The sequence below is a fragment of the Chiloscyllium plagiosum genome, chromosome 5, assembly GCF_004010195.1.
Source record: "Chiloscyllium plagiosum isolate BGI_BamShark_2017 chromosome 5, ASM401019v2, whole genome shotgun sequence".
NCBI classification, from domain to species: domain Eukaryota; kingdom Metazoa; phylum Chordata; class Chondrichthyes; order Orectolobiformes; family Hemiscylliidae; genus Chiloscyllium; species Chiloscyllium plagiosum.
In genome coordinates this window covers 39,902,317-39,919,057 of record NC_057714.1, presented here as the reverse complement: position 1 = coordinate 39,919,057, position 16,741 = coordinate 39,902,317, and the positions used below count along the sequence as shown (strand labels likewise).

Below are 16,741 nucleotides of genomic sequence, written 5' to 3'. Positions count from 1 at the left end.
CCCCAAGAGCACTAGCAAACCTCCCACCAAGGGTACTGGTGCCCCTCAGGTTCAGGTGTAGACCATCCTGTTTATAGAGGTCCCACCTTCCCCAGAAAGAACCCCAGTTATCCAGATACCGGAATCCCTCCCTCCTGCACCATCCCTGTAGCCACGCATTTAACTGTTCTCTCTCCCTATTCCTCGACTCTCTATAACGTGGCACGGGTAACAAACCAGAGACAACAACTCTGTTTGTTCTTACTCAGAGCTTCCAACCTAGCTCCCTGAAAACCTGCCTAACATCCTCAGCCCTCTTCCTACCTATGTTGTTGGTGCCAATGTGGACCACAACTTCGGGCTGCTCCCCCTCCCCCTTATGGACCCGGAAAACACAATCAGAGACGTCACTTACCCTTGCACCTGGGAGGCAACATACCAAACGTGAGTCTCTCTCGCCTCCACAAAACCACCTACCTGTGCCTCGAACTATCGAGTCCCCAATAACTATTGCTCTGCTCTTCTCCACCGTTCCCTTCTGAGCAACGGTAACTTTCTTCACTGTCCACTATACCACCAATTTTGGTATCATCTGCAAACCTACTAACCATGCCTCCTAAATTCTTATCCAAATCATTTATATAAATTACAAAAGGAAGTGGACCCAGCACTGATCCCTGTGGAACACCATTGATCACAGGCCTCCAGTTTGAAAATTAACCTTCCACCACCGCCTTTGGGCCTTTACCATCAAGCCAATTTTGTATCCAGTTGGCAAGCTCACCCTGAATCCCATGTGATCCACTTTACAAATTAGTCTACTATGTGGAATCTTATCAAAGGATTTATTAAAGTCCATGTAGACAACGTCTACCACTCTGCCCTCAATCCTTTTGGTTACATCCTCAAAAAACTCAATCAAGTTTGAAAGACATGATTTCCCATGCACAAAATCATGCTTCCTCTCTCTAATCAGTCTTTGCCTCTCCAAATGCATGTAAATCCTATCTCTAAGAATTCTTTTCAATAACTTACTGACTTACTGACCACTGTTGTCAAACTTACTTTTCCCAGGCTTCTCCTTACAGACTTTCTTAAATAACATTAGCCACCCTCCAGTCCTCCAGAACCTCACCCATGTAGATGATACAAATGTCTGTTAGGGGCTCCACAATCTCTTCCCTAGCTTCTCTCTATGTCTTGGAATGCACTTGATCAGGTCCAAGAAATGTTTCCATCTTAATGGGTTTTTTTAAGGCCTTCAGCCCTTCCTCTTCTGTAGAGTCTTAGAGTCATAGAGATGTACAGCACAGAAACAGACCCTTTGGTCACAATCATCCATGCCTACCAGATATGCTAAATTAATCTAGTCCCATTTGCCAGCACTTGGCCCATATCCAGATACCTTTGAAATGTTGTAATTGTACCAGTCTCCACCACTTTCTCTGGCAGCTCATTCTATATACACATCACCCTCTTCATGAAAAGGTTGCCCCTCAGGTCCCTTTTAAATATTTTCCCTCTCACCTTAAAACTATGCCTTCTAGTACTGGATTCACCTAACCTATTCAGCCTCTCCCAATAGCTCAAACTCTCCAATCCTGGCAATAACCTTGTAAATCTTTTCTGAACCTTTTCAAGTTTCACAGTATCCTTCCGGTAGGAGTAATGCGGACTATTCTCAATATTTCTTTCCAAGTTTCCTAGCTTCTATTTCTTTCTCCACATTAAGAATTGATGTGAAATATTCATTTAGTATCTCTCCCATTTTCAGTGGTTCCACACATAGATGACCTCATTCATCTTTATGGGTCCTATTCTCGGCCTAGTTGCTCTTTATGTAGTTGTAGAATCTCTTTGGATTCTCCTGAACTTTATTTGCCAAGGCTATCTCAATTCCCTTTTTGCCCTCCTGATTTCTCTCTTAAGAATGCCCCTACACCCCTTATACTCCTCAAGAGATTCACTTGATCCCAATTGTCTGTACCTAATATTAGACTTCTTTTTAAACTTATATGAATATCTTCATTCATCCATTGTTCCTTACTCTGATCAGCCTTACCTTTCACAATTAATAGGAACATAATGCCTCTGAGCTCCCATTATCTCACTTTTGAAAGCCTCCTACTTGCTAGTTGTCCCCTTACCTGTGACTCATCTACTCTAATCAATTCTTGGAAGTTCCTTTGTAGATCATCAAAATTTCGCTTACTGTAATTAAGAGCTTTAATTTTTATACAAGGCCTATCCTTTTCCATAACTATTTTAAAACTAATAATGATGATCATCAGTGCCAAAGTGCTCCCCAACTAATATTTCAGTCACTTGCCGTGCCTTATTTTGCAAGAGAAGGTTAAGTATTACTCCTTCTCTCGTAAGTATATCTATGTATTGATACAGAAAATTTTCTGAATAGATCTAACGAATTCCTCACCTGGCCCTTAACACTATGGCAGTCCCAGTTTGTTTGGAAAGTTAAAATCCCCATCACATTATAACTCTATGCTTATAACATATATCTGATATCTCTCTACATATTTGCTCCTCAACTTCCCTTTGACTTTTTAGCTGGTGGAGGCGGTGACCCCAATGGTATAATCCCACTGACATCATCAAACCCTTCTTATTTCCAACTTCCATCCCTATAGCTTCACTGTACAATCCCTCAGAAAAATACTCTCTTAGTGCAGCAGCAAAGTTTTCCTTAGTCAAAAATGCCACAGCCCCCTCCTCTTTTGCCTCCCTTTCTATCCTTCCTACAGCATCTAAACCTCAGAACACTTCGCTGCCAGTCCTATCCTTCCCTCAGCCATGTATATCCAGTGTTTCCATACATGCCCTGAATTCATCTGCCTTACCTGTAGACCCATAAGACCATAAGGGGGCGGCACAGTGGTTAGCACTGCTGCCTCACAGCGCCAGAGACCCGGGTTCAATTCCCGCCTCAGGCGACTGAGTGTGTGGAGTTTGCACGTTCTCCCCGTGTCTGCGTGGGTTTCCTCCGGGTGCTCCGGTTTCCTCCCACCAGCTAAAGATGTGCAGGGTCAGGTGAATTGGCCATGCTAAATTGCCCGTAGCCTTAGGTAAGGGGTAAATGTAGGGGTATGGGTGGGTTTCGCTTTGGCGGGTCGGTGTGGACTTGTTGGGCCGAAGGGCCTGTTTCCACACTGTAATCTAATCTAATCTAATCTAATCTAATAACACCATAAGACAGAGGAGCAGAAATTTGGCCATTCGGCTATCAAATTTGCTCTGTCATTTCAATCATGGATGATAGGCTTTTCAACCCCATTTTCCAATTTTCTTCCCATAACCTTTGATCCCGTGCCAATCAAGAACTTATCTTTCTCTGTTTTAAATATACTAAATGCTCTGAAATAAATGCAGTGGAATTCATCAGCGTTACCTTGTTCTCTGCCTTGCTCTTGCCTGCCTTTTCTAATTAACTTGATATTTTCAAATTCAGAATTATCCTCATCTGTCTTTCTATTGTCACTACTACTTAGGATCCCCTCCCCTCAACCAGTTTGAAATCGTTAACCTACAGGTTGTGATTGCCTCCTGAAACACAGCATCCAGGTAGCTCTCCCCCTCTCTGATGTGTCATAATGCTCAAAGCTCAGATTCCCAGCTCATAAACTCTGAGCTGGACTTCCTCAAGAAAGCAATATGCTACAGATGTGGTCACTATGAACCACAGTGGGTTCACCAGGTCTCACGTAATGCAGGTACAACACATCTTCTGACCCCACGACTTTAATTTATTTAATTAGCTTTAATTTATATGTTTATGTTTCTGCTGGTCTTTAGTTTTTAATCTGTAAAATATTTTTCCAATTTCTTTTTAATCTGAAAGGAATTTATAATAGGTATTCAAATTAGCAGTTACCAACCAATGAACTTATAGCTTATTATGTGATGTCACTCTTTCTCCACTGCCTCCAGCCTTGGCCTCAATTTTTATTTCCTGCTCAGTCTCACTATCTTCCCTCGTACTCCTCTTTCTCCTTATGCCTCAAATTCCCTCCTCCTTATTTGGATATTAAACAGCAGACATACTCACTTATTAAAGGGACTGATAACCTCTCCCCTTTTTCACCTAACTCCTCGATACAGCAAACTTCAGTTGCACAGTAATGCAACGAAGCAGCACTCCAGCCATTAGGTAGCTTTTTCTTCCAGATGTTTACCGTTTCCAATTTCAATCCACATACCATCAGTTGGATTCAAACTCATAACACCAGTACATTAGCTAGATTTCATAAATTACTCGTCCAGTGACATTACCTCGCTATCACCATGGCAAATGGTGCTAAATGTTGTACAGTTTTCAGCCACATCTGACCTTATGATGGAGGGAAGCTTATTAAAGAAGCAGAGGTACAACAGTTGCAGTAAGATTTCCCTACTCATTTATTGTAACTCTGTTGAAATAAGGACTAAAATTCCATGAGCATTCCTGATTACCTGCGCTAGCTTTATGGGTTTCATGCACAAGTATCCCCCAATCTCTTTGAGTTGCTGCTTTCTGCAGTTTTTCTCTATTTAAATAATATTACGTTCTTTTGTTGTCCCTTCCAAACAATAGTTCACATTTGCCCACATTATATACTATCTACCAACTTCTTGTCCACATAGAGTCACAGAGATGTACAGGATGTAAACAGACCCCTCAGTCCAACTCATCCATGTCAACCAGATATCCTACCTAATCTAGTCCCATTTGCCAACATTTGGCCCATATTCCTCTTATACCCTTCCTATTCATATATCTGTCCAGATACCTCTTAAATATTGTAATTGCCCCAGCATCCACCACTTCCTCTGGCAGCTCATTCCATACATGCAGCATCCTCTGCATGAAAAAGTTGCCCCTTAGGTCCCATTTAAATCTTTCCCCTCTCACCATAAACCTATGCCCTCTAGTTCTGGACTCCCCCACCCCAGGGAAAAGATCTTGTCTATTTATCCTATCCATGCCCTTCATGATTCTATACGGTCACCCTTCAACCTCTGAAGCTCCATGGAAAAAAGCCCCAACCTATTCAACCTCTCCCTATAGCTCAAATCCTCCAAACCTGGCAAAAACCCTGTAAATCTTTTCTGAACCCTTTCAAGTTTCACAACATCCTTCCAATAGGAAGGAGACCAGAATTGCATGCAACATTCCAAAAGTGGCCTAACCAATGTCCTGTACAACTGCAATATGACCTCTAAACTCCCATACTCAGTGTCTGACCAATAAAAGAAAGCATACTGAACACCTTCTTCACTATCCTATCTACCTGCGACTCCATTTCAAGGAGCTATGAACCTGCACTCCAAGGTCTCTTTGTTCAGCAACCTTTCCATTCAGTGTATAAGTCCTGCTCTGATTTGCTTTTCCAAAATTCAGCACCTCGCATTTATCTAAGTTAAGCTCCATCTGCCACTCCTCAGCCCATTGGCCCATCTGATCCCCTCCTTGACTGGTTAGGCATAATTAGAGGACCATCTGCAAAAAAATATGACACATCAGTCTCTATTGAGTAGCACTGGACTCCTTCTGCTCCAACCAAAGATATGTGATATCATCAGAATGGATGGAACTTGATGTAGCATCAATATTAAATCTTTCAGAAGCATGACCTTATCTAATAGTTCAGCCAAAGTGTAAATCACTTTTCTTTCTCTCTGGCGATGCAACAACGCTGGTGTCAAAAACTAAAGGAACCTCACAGTGGTTTGAAGCATTATACTGGTGTACTGTGTTGTTTTATTTCTTTTGTAGTGTACCATCTGAAAATGTACTTTACCCTTAATTTATATAAAATTGTTCATGATGCACTTACTTGCTTTTTAAGAGAACAGCACGTTGTAAAGGTATTGTTGGACCTTCAGTATGAAGGAGGAATCAAACCACACATTGTATAGCCTGTCATCCAGTTGCCCAATGACATAATTTGATGCCTGGGGAGATAATTCTTTATTTCTCAAAAGGTTTTCCTTCTGGAAATGTTGGTTGACATTTTAGCATTTACATCTTCTCACAGTTAGGGAGTCTGCCAGTGACTCAGGAACGCAGAGGTTAGTGGAGCTTTACCATGCAGCCTGTAAAGCCCTGGAAATGCAGTAAGTGCAACCAACCCAAAGGGCCCTCCCATTCTGACTGGTCTCATAGTAACAAATTACATGTAAGCAGTGTGATACCTTGTATATATGGTATCACACACCTGAGAAAGACAGGAGTGAGCAGATACTCAAATCCTGTCGATCCCTAGAAGGATTCAGAGGTGAAGAATTTCAGAGCTTAGGAAACTTTGACAATGTGTGCCCACCTGCCTCCTTTGGGCGGATTTGTTTTGCTCCACGAGACTACAGATGGCAGCAACAACTTGCCAAGGCTGAGCCTCCTGAGGCATCTTTATATGGTCACGTTCAGAAAGCAGATCATCTAGACATATACCCTCAATCAGGGTATTTCCTGAGCTGGAGCTCAGCCTTTAATCTTTTGCCCCTCTGGAGTGGGATGTGACTGAAGACAAAGCTGTTCCCAATGGTGTTGCTGAGACTGATCTTCTTGGTGTTCTGATGAGGAACAAGGTAAAGCTGCACAAACTGCACCCAAGTTGTTGCGAAAGCTGACCATTGGGAATTACAGATCAAAGTCAAAAATATTCAAGGGAGCAGAAATGACATCTCAAGTGTTAGAGGTCAACTCCATAGCAACGGAAGCACAGACTCTTAGAATAAGTGCTTTGAGCAAAACCTTTCATTTCGGAAGCAGCCACCGTAGTTTGCTATTTAAAGTTTTCCAATCTGACAATTTTATAGCTCCACCAATTCCCACTCTGCTCTGTCATGGTTGACCCTAACAAGTAACAGATATCCTGGGAATCACATGAACTGGCAGTTAAATCCAGAATTCAGGGTTAAGTCTTCAAACAATTTCCACTTTGTATCCAACAAACACAGTTTTCCTGTCCTACTAGGGTATTTTGTGCTCCTCAACTCACACACTGATTAAGTGCAGAAATCTACAAAATCATGTCAGTATTTCTTCATGCCAGCACTGTTTCTTTCTTTAGCACCTCATACCCACACTCTGCAAATACTCCAACGCACAGTGCCATTTGACCTGCATGACTGAGCCAACTCTTTCTTTCTGTCGGTTATTTTTCTCTCTCAATGCAATCCTTGTATCTCTTCTATTTCATTTTCTATACCTCATTTGACATTTAATTTAATATTGAAACTGGCACTTCCTGATTTGAACTTTGCTTCTAATTAGCAATTCTCCAACTGATTGTTAAGGAGATACAGTTGTTTGCCCGGTTCACAAGGGGTGGTTCAGCTGTACTATAGAGGACTCTCTTTTTTTGTGACTCTCCAGTTAACAGCAAGTTCCAGTGCAAAATCCCATTGAATGTCTTAAGCCAGTGCAAGTATAATGAAAAACCTGTTCAGGTTTTTTCACCTGACAAAACAAATTCCTTGTCAATATTGTCCTACATCAGTTTATCTACATATTTTCGTGCAAGTATTTTGTGCACATTTTATATGTCAAATTGAAACAATGTCAAATTGGCACTAATGTAAACTCTCACTGATTAATTATAATTGAGTAACTTGATTTCAGATATTGTCATTTTAATAATGTGCATTTTGAAACATTATATGGCTAATTAACATTTTCTTCTTGAGTTCCCTGCCTGGACGTTATCCTGATCCACACACTAGTCGCCTGAGCTAACCTTCCCCCTCTCAATACACATGTACCTCAACTTAAAATCTGTGATTTGTTAAACAAGATCTATATAGAGCAGAGTTCTCTACTCTCTCTAAACAAATACATCCTTAATCTGCACTTTGACCAAAATAGTAATCTGCTTTTTTGTGAATGGTCTACCATACATATTCCTGCTATTGGTCCTCTGAACTCAGCCCCATTGCGAGCACTATAAAACTTCCATGTATGCTTTTATCATTTTCAAGCTAATACATAACTAGAAAGATATCCTACTTATTGACCTGTTGGAATCCAGTAAACCTAAACTTTCATGCAAAACTCCTTGGTGCACTACTAATTATACTTCCATGGAAGTCATTGAAGAAGCAAAGTTTACATTAGTGACAAAGTACATTCATGCTATTTCGAATTAGCAATTGAAGTAAATGCATCAATACTTGGAGCAAAATATAAATTGAGGTAAGACTATATTGATCAGTACTTTTCTCTCCATGGTTAAAGAATAACATTGATCATTCATCACAGTCACACACAACTTCCTGATCCACAATCACTCCTCCTTTGATTAATCTTTACTGCCCCCAATGCATTAATATCAAAACTTTTGATCTCCCCTACTGGTACCCACTATTCACCAACTAATTCATGCCTCTTTCTTTCTACAATTCCTTCAAATTTACATACCAGCATGTGCCATCTCTTCTTTTATCACTGCCTTTCTTTGCATTTGCCCGTGTCCAGAGAACTTCAACTACCTTAGCCTCAACATCCTAAATGTCTATGCAAGCCTAAATGTTCTTGCTACCACTCAGCCGATTCTTTAGACTGTATCCAGTCAACTTCCCTAACTCTTCTTCCTCTGCACTTTGGAGTCCATTTATATTCCATTAAATACTTAGGACATGAAGAATATAACATTAATCCAAGTTGTCATCGTGCTTAAAATGTAGAAAATGCCACAAAACTAAGAAATAAGAAAAGTTGTTTTCATAAGTTATGTGAAGTACAAGAAAATTAGCAACGATTGCTATCTTCTCCAAACATTTTACCAGTTAAAGACAATATGGAATGGAATATTAGACCAATACAGAGCAGATAATTGCAGGTTTTAATCATGGGCTATGTTGAGTTTGTCAGGGCAACAGATAGGTTTCCACAATTGACCTTAGTATTCCAGGTTAGATATGAGAAATGAAATACAAGTTATGATTCCTACTCAAAATAGTTATCTAGTGATCCCCATGAACATTGTCCAAGAGGCAGATTAAATTCTATTATGGTGTCCTTATGGTCAAATAAACTGCCAAAAATTACAGTCAGTATTCACGCTCGAAATGTGTGATGTGCATTAATGTACTTCAAAAACCTGCTTTGAGGCAAATCACTTTTATGAATCCCTCTGGGCCATTTCAATATATCTATTCAAGACTTCTTTCTTGCATTTGAAGCAAATGACATTATCCATTTTGTTTCCCATTTTAAAATCTTAGCATATTGCTGAATGTTGACTATTGAAGCATTAAAATATTTGGCGTAAGCTCATAATAATGTCTGGATATTATACAGTTGAATACACTATTCTTTTACACATTTAAATTGCTATCATTTTAGTTCCCATAAGAAAAAGAAAAAGTTGGCTCAATTCCTTCAGTCGCACTATCATATCAAACAGAAATATATTATATATAACAAGATTTTGGCAAGACAATCTGTCTTCATCCTATAAATACATTTTCTGCAAAATAATATTACTATTGTTGCAAATTATCCCCCATTCCTGACGTCTCCCACCCCCTCCCCCACCAGAGGATGAAAATTCTACTTATTTGTCTGTAGCCTGATTGTGTGCAATTTAAATTACTTTCAGAAAATTTATTTTGTGCTTTATTTTGAAGAGTAAAACTGTTAAAAACTCTATATCTTTCACAGGCAATAATTTGTAGAAATCTCCCAGGATTTCACTTCTGGAACTGGTAATCAAAATCACTTAAATTAATTTGTTGATTCTTGATTATTTCCTACCATGAGATAACTGCTCCCATTGAACTCTTCTGAACTTAAAGTAGATCTTAGGAGCAAATGATCTCCAATGCAGATTGATGCCAACAGCGTGAGCTCGATTAACACACTGGCTGAGGTTACTATGAAGGGATCTCCTTCTCAGTTCCTGCTCCGCCCCCCCCCACCAACCTTACCTGAGGTGTGGTGCCCCTCAGGTTAAACACTTGTCAGTCATCTCTCTCCAATGAGCGAGCAGCCATATACGTGTAGCCTGATAAGACTTTACCCTAAGACAGTACAAGAAACTTTTCCTCTCAGAACATTTGTTGATGCAGCAGCTGTATGTTATGGATAGATTAGCATTACAGTTAAAATTGTATCATACTTGCAATGCAAAAGGTTCTGAAAAGTTGCAGACTGACATCTTCTCTGCCAGTGCTCCCCAACATTGACTCCACCTCATTTTTTGAGGCCAGTGCAAAGGTCTGCTAGGCCTGCTAGGCCTGCCTGCTGCAATGGTAAATTTACCTGCACCTTCCTGCTTGGAAAATCTGGCTTCAGCCAACCTCCCATTGGAACCTTGGCAGGAGCCCATCAGAAAGATTATACAAATTTAGCCTGAAGGTCTTTGCAAATGTGATCAAGTAAACTGTTAGCACCTTTCCAGGAAATTCTGTGAAAACTTCATTCATTTGCTAAAGGCTGTAAATCATATAAATGTCACCTAGAAGTCACATGTTCAAAGATAATGCTGGCATTATCACCCACCGTAAAGACCAAGATACATAAATAGAAAACAGGACTGATCACCAGTGCTTCACTGGATGCTCACTGATGATGCTACCTAGCATCTTGACGCAATGTCTGAGAACAAATCTACCAGCTCACTGAGCAAACTTACAACCCTTAAAAACATAATACTGGTGTGATTAATAAGCAGCTGTACCACTTTGGGCTAACCAAGATGAGTAGTTTCATAGTTGGAGCCTGAGGCCATCACTGTGTGTTTGGGCTCCATTTACAAGACTGTCCCTCCTGAGTAGCAGCTCCTCTAGTGAGAATGGTTCCATTTTATTTCATGGCAAATGCTGAGAAACAGCCCACCACTTGGGCAGCACTTTTAAAAGCTGATTACTGTGAAATAAAGATTGGATAACCTGTACATATACCGGTGTCACTTCTCATGAATGTGACATCAACAGTACATCCTGAAGTCTATTGTGACCAGCTGACACCATCAGCCCTGGCTGCGTGTGCACCATTTTGGCGTAATGAATAATCATACCATTGACAAAAACTATTTTTTTCTGCTGATCTGGTTGATACAACAGCCATTTCCATTGAAATGAAAATCTAAATCAGTGCTTAGAGATTGTCTAGTGGTATGAAGTCCTATTTGAAATCAATTTGAAGAGTTCCACCCAAGCCCAAGTGAAGATAACCTCAAAAAAACTGCACATTGATTGACTCAAATTTCTAGTAGATGAACACTCACATCCAAGATTCAAAACAAATACACAGCAAAGGTGATTGATTTACATCATATTATTTGTATTACACTGCAGGAGCCATTAAGAGAAGAGAACACTTGGTACACAGCTTGATTCTAATTTATTCTCGCTGAAATTTATCAACAGACTGAGTAATTGTGGCGTGATGTATGGTGTATGATTTCTAAATATTTTAGAATCATTTAATATAAAGTTTAAATTTTGAATGAGTGGCATGTGGATTTGGGTCTGAGTGCATGAGAGGGTTCAATAATTAACTTGTCAGCCTTCCTGAAGCCATTATTTAACAGTACAAAGAGAGGGCTCCAGGAGGCGTAATGGGAATTTCTTTGTAATTTGAGAGCTATTCAATTACACAGAAAAACATTTGAAAATGATAGTTTGCTTTTGGTTTAGAAGAATCGGGATTTTTTTGCTTGGGAGAAAACCCATAGATTGGAAACCAGTTGTTTTTTGTTCAAAAATGTCCTGTTCAAAGTTAGATATGAGAACAATTTCTCCTGGAGAAAGGAGTTAGTACAGAACAGTCAGGAAATAGGTTACCTCAGTGTAAGTGTTTAATTTTAAACATTCTAAACCAGAAGTATACTTTCAGAACCCTGAAAGGGTCATTTGAAGCTGAGAATATCTAAACTCAGTTGTCTGAATAATCAGGGAAAAGGCTATCAAACCTTATCAATGTCAGGAACTGAAAGAAACAGGTAAGTAAATTCCATAGATGAGATAGGAACTTTCTCTGGTACTTGATGACTAACAAATGATGGTGTTGGTATAGAAGGGATTGTGGTTTTGCTGTTGCAGCATCAAGGGACACGGAATAATTTGGCAAAGTCTAAGTTCAAGCATTAAAAAGAGCTTGAATAGTTTGAAGATTCACAAGAATTGCAGAAATCTAACTACCTGAAAGAGACTGCTGGCCTAAGAGCTGAACTATTATTCATGCAATATAATTAAACCTAGGAGACTAAATTGAAAATCTTACAGCAGAATTTCAGAATTTCCCTGCAGAGACAGCCAAAGCTCTCAGGCAATTGACATAAAGAGATACATTGATTGAAAAAAAGGTTTGGATCTCCAAAATTATTAGCTGAGCAAAATTTCCAACTGTAATGATGACCTTATGATCAAAAAGCTGTCTTGAGAGAAAGAACAAAATCTTGCTTAGAAGTCGCAGACAGCTATCAAGGAGAAGCAAGCCCTTGTTACCTATTGAGATCACCCTCATTTAAAGGATGATCTTTTGGTAAAAGTCTTAGACTTACATGAGGGAAGTAATTCAAATTGAAGATCTAAGTGTTATGTAAGTACTCCTCATAGATCTTGGTCTTAAAATTTGTTTCCTTACCATCAATGATGCACTTCTACTCTCTGTTGGAGCTCCAGAAATTTTCTTGTCGACATTAATATTGCCATCACTTCAGTCCTGCATTGACTGTCCCAGATTTTAGGAAGGGAGCTCATGCATCCCATACATCCTCAAAGAGAACTGAGCTGATGGCGATTGATGAATGTGATTTGTGGGGGAATATCAAGTAAAGGCTAATTACACATTTACTCTCAGAATAGCTCCTAAGATGTGCAAATGGTGTTTTGTCACCGACATAACAAATCACATGGACTTCAGCCTGAGACCTTAAGGTTCTACCAGGATCTCTTCTCTCACCTTGTGAATAGTTGTGTTAAATAAATCGCTATTTACTCCTAAATGTAAACCCACATTAAAGCTAGGCTCACCCATGAGAAAGGATATATAATATACTACAAAAAGAGTATGCTTTGCTATAGTTGGAGTTTTCTTGCTGATGAGGACCAAAAATCCACAAAAACTGATCACTCAGTTTATATGTATGCTTATTACTTCCAACATTTCTGGTGCATCACTCACTGTGACACTTTTTACAATTAATTTTAGATGGTGTTGTTACAGTGATTTTGAATCTGTCTTCAAGGAACAAGACAGATAGATTTTATGAGTCTTATTTAATGTCTTATAAATATCAATTATGAGCCACATAAAACTCTAGGTCTCAGGTGTGAGGTTTTACATCAATGACGAAGGGAAAGAATAGGTAGTCTGCTTTCAGCTCAAAAGTAAAGTAGATGCATGACTGCCTTCAGGCTGTTTTTCCATACTTCTATTAAAATTAAATGTTAAAAATGTACCATGTTTCAGAGAACATTTGTCAACCTGCACAATTTATTCCTGAGTCTAGAAAGTTTGCTAAGTTCACAAATGTTTTCAGGAAATGTCACAAGGCAAATGTTGAGAAATGATGAATCGATTGTCTCTAAGTTACCATATTCAAATCATGTCCTTTTTTTGCCCACAGACCTACAACAAGTTTCTCATTTTCCAGAGAAAAAGCTACAAAACAAAAAAGAGAAAACTACAGGCCAATTTTGCCAGGTTTACCAATAAGCAGCTCACAAGACAGTGAAAAGTGCAACAGAGGAACACTAGGTAAATAAAAACAATGGAGAATCATTTCTTTTAATTTACATTACAAGAAATTGAAATAAAGGTTACTAACTGCTCTTCTAAGAGCTCACTTTGAGGAATATGACCAATTTTGTATAATTGGACCCATAGTTACATTGCAGAATTTTTTGAAAACAACCTGTTCAAATGTGTTATGGCACACCTTTGGAGCATTAGATCTCAAACTCAGGGCTACTGGCCCAAAGGGAAGGAAACAACTTCTGCAACATAACATCTTCAAGAACTTACCTCTTAGGTGTTTTTAATCAATTTTTCAATGGACCTGATATTTTTTCCAACAAAGGTCACAGAACAAGTGTTCACGCTTTTTGTAGAGTCTTCTTTCACTGTTTCGCTATCAATTTTATTCAGTTTGAAATCTTAATTCATAGTATTTTCCAAGTCAATTTAAAAACATTTTAAAATGGTTTCATGAAAAGCTCTCTATTGATTCAATACGAGCCCTTTGTACTCTCCAAGCAGAGCAAGTTCATACTTTTTAATTTTTGTTAGTAGAGAGAAAATTAATTACTATATAAAGAAATATACTCAGACAGCAAACCCCAAAGACAATGGGCATTTCCTACCTTTGGACCTTGGATTCCCTCAGTGCCCTGCTCGCCAATCAGTCCAGGCGGTCCCTATTGAAAAAGGACAAATAAAATGTAATTTCAGTCGTTTTCTTAATTCAAAGCAATAGTAAGGTAAATTTGTTTTTCTGTTGATCCAGAATTTGATAAATGCTCTAATCTAAATATTTAAAAGTATTTGATTGTTATTATTACCATCATCCTTCTATCTATGTGAGATGATGATTATGCAACAAATGCATTGGTGACAGAATAGTTCCACAGGATGGAATTTTCCTGTTGGCTGAAGAGACCAATTTATGAGAAGTAGGTTATGCCACAAGTGTCACACGTGTGGTGTTATCAGGCGTTGTTATCTGTTGTTATTTTTGGCATTAGCATCTAATGGTATGCTGCTTTAGCCACTGATTGCCATAGTGACATTAATCAGTCCATAGATAATGTTACCATTTCACCTGGTGGTTAGCTAATGTCTTCTTCTTGAGAAATCAATACTTGTGGCATTCAACTCATGAGTTCAAGTATCCTTGTAGTGGAGCTTTTTGCATCATGCTGGTCTTCTGACAACTTCTATCTTCCCTACAGAATATCTTTGGGAATGTGTTCATCTTCCACCTTACAAACAATGAAGTTACCTATTTGATAACAGCTAACACACTAACAATCATACTGATGTTTTCATCCTTCCATCTGATGCTGAAACAGAGCCAGAGATCAAAGATGAAGGGTGTTGAGTTTTCTTTCTTGTTCGATATCTGTCAACCTTTCTTCAAAGCCATGCAATAAATGATGAGCACACAGGCCTCACCTCAGTTTTAAGGCCTAAGCTTGCACAACACACAGTTTGGGAGTTGGGTACAGATAGTAGCTGCTTAACCTTTGCATGTAATGAAGTTCTGTCTCAAGAATAAGGTTGTCACTGTGGAAGTAAGATAGCAGATTTTGCTACTGTGTCCAATGGACTGTTATTTAGTGTGATCAAGCATGAAGGTGTGCTTAATTATGATTCATTTTTAAGATTCAAGAACATTAATTTTTTAAATGATTTTATCATGGCAATATAAGTGATCACTCAATACCATTGGTACAAATTTTGCATAGGTAAAGATAACGTTTCTATAGCTCCAGAGGGCCACTCCCTCATTAGAGAGACAGATGACTGGTGATGGATTTAAGCTGAGGATCACCACGCATCAGGTGAGGCTGAGAAGGAGAATCCTTCAAGATAACCTCAGCTGGTGCAGGAATTGAACTCATGCAGTTGCCATCATTCTGCTTCACAAACCAGCTATCCAGCCAACTGGGACAAAGAACCCCAGTGTCAGCTTGGCCGAGGTGCAGGTCATAAACATGTTTCACATCATAGGACTTGGTGGTCTGGGGCAGCCTGCAGAAGTACAAGAATATATATGCACAGATTCACTTCCTGCAGAACTGGAAGCAGCAACTCCAACTATTGTGCATATCCCTTTTATGAAGGGCAGGAAATTTTAAGTGGTCTTTAAGTGATTCATGATACTGGCACCTTTCAGGTGTATCCATACATTCACGACCCTGCTCAGCCTGTGATGTACACTGAAATATTAAATAACGCAGCACCATGAATGTTGTGAGCAGTTTGCATCACTATCAACAAGTATGCATCATGATCCCACAGCCTTTTTTTTTACCCAAATAAGTTTTCCTCTGAACATCCCCTAGAACTTTCAATCTCTGGCTTTTAGAGTCATAGAGTCATAGAGATGTACAGCATGGAAACAGACCCTTCGGTCCAACCCGTCCATGCCGACCAGATATCCCAACCCAATCTAGTCCCACCTGCCAGCACCCGGCCCATTTCCCTTCAAACCCTTCCTATTCATATTGCCATCCAAATGCCTCTTAAATGTTGCAATTGTACCAGCCTCCACCACATCCTCTGGCAGCTCATTTCATACACCTACCACCCTCTGTGTAAAAAAATTTCCCCTTGGGTCTCTTTTATATCTTTCCCCTCTCACCCTAAATCTATGCCCTCTAGTTCTGGACTCCACAACCCTAGGGAAAAGACTTTGTCTATTAATCCTATCCATGTCCCTCATAATTTTGTAAACCTCTATAAGGTCTCCCCTCAGCCTCCGACGCTCCAGGGAAAACAGCCCCAGCTTGTTCAGTCTCTCCCTATAACTCACATCCTCCAACCCTGGCAACATCCTTGTAAATCTTTTCTGAACCCTCTCACGTTTCACAACATCTTTCCGATAGGAAGGAGACCAGAATTGCATGCAATATTCCAACAGTGGCCTAACCAATGTCCTGTACAGCCGCAACATGACCTCCCAACTCCTGTACTCAATACTCTGACCAATAAAGGAAAGCATACCAAACGCCTTCTTCACTATCCTATCGACCTGCGATTCCACTTTCAAGGAGTTATGAACCTGCACTCCAAGGTTTCTTTGTTCAGCAACAC

At 39.5% G+C, this 16,741-nt stretch overlaps 1 protein-coding gene across 1 annotated transcript in view; it reads right to left on the bottom strand.

The window, feature by feature from the left end:
• The window catches only part of LOC122550244 (collagen alpha-1(XXVIII) chain-like), a 238,294-nt gene that overhangs the window by 181,571 nt on the left and 39,982 nt on the right, over nucleotides 1–16,741 (bottom strand). The window contains exon 11 of the mRNA XM_043691001.1: nucleotides 14,287–14,340. Coding sequence (XP_043546936.1) covers nucleotides 14,287–14,340 — 54 coding nt within the window. The remainder of the gene's footprint in view (nucleotides 1–14,286; nucleotides 14,341–16,741) is intronic.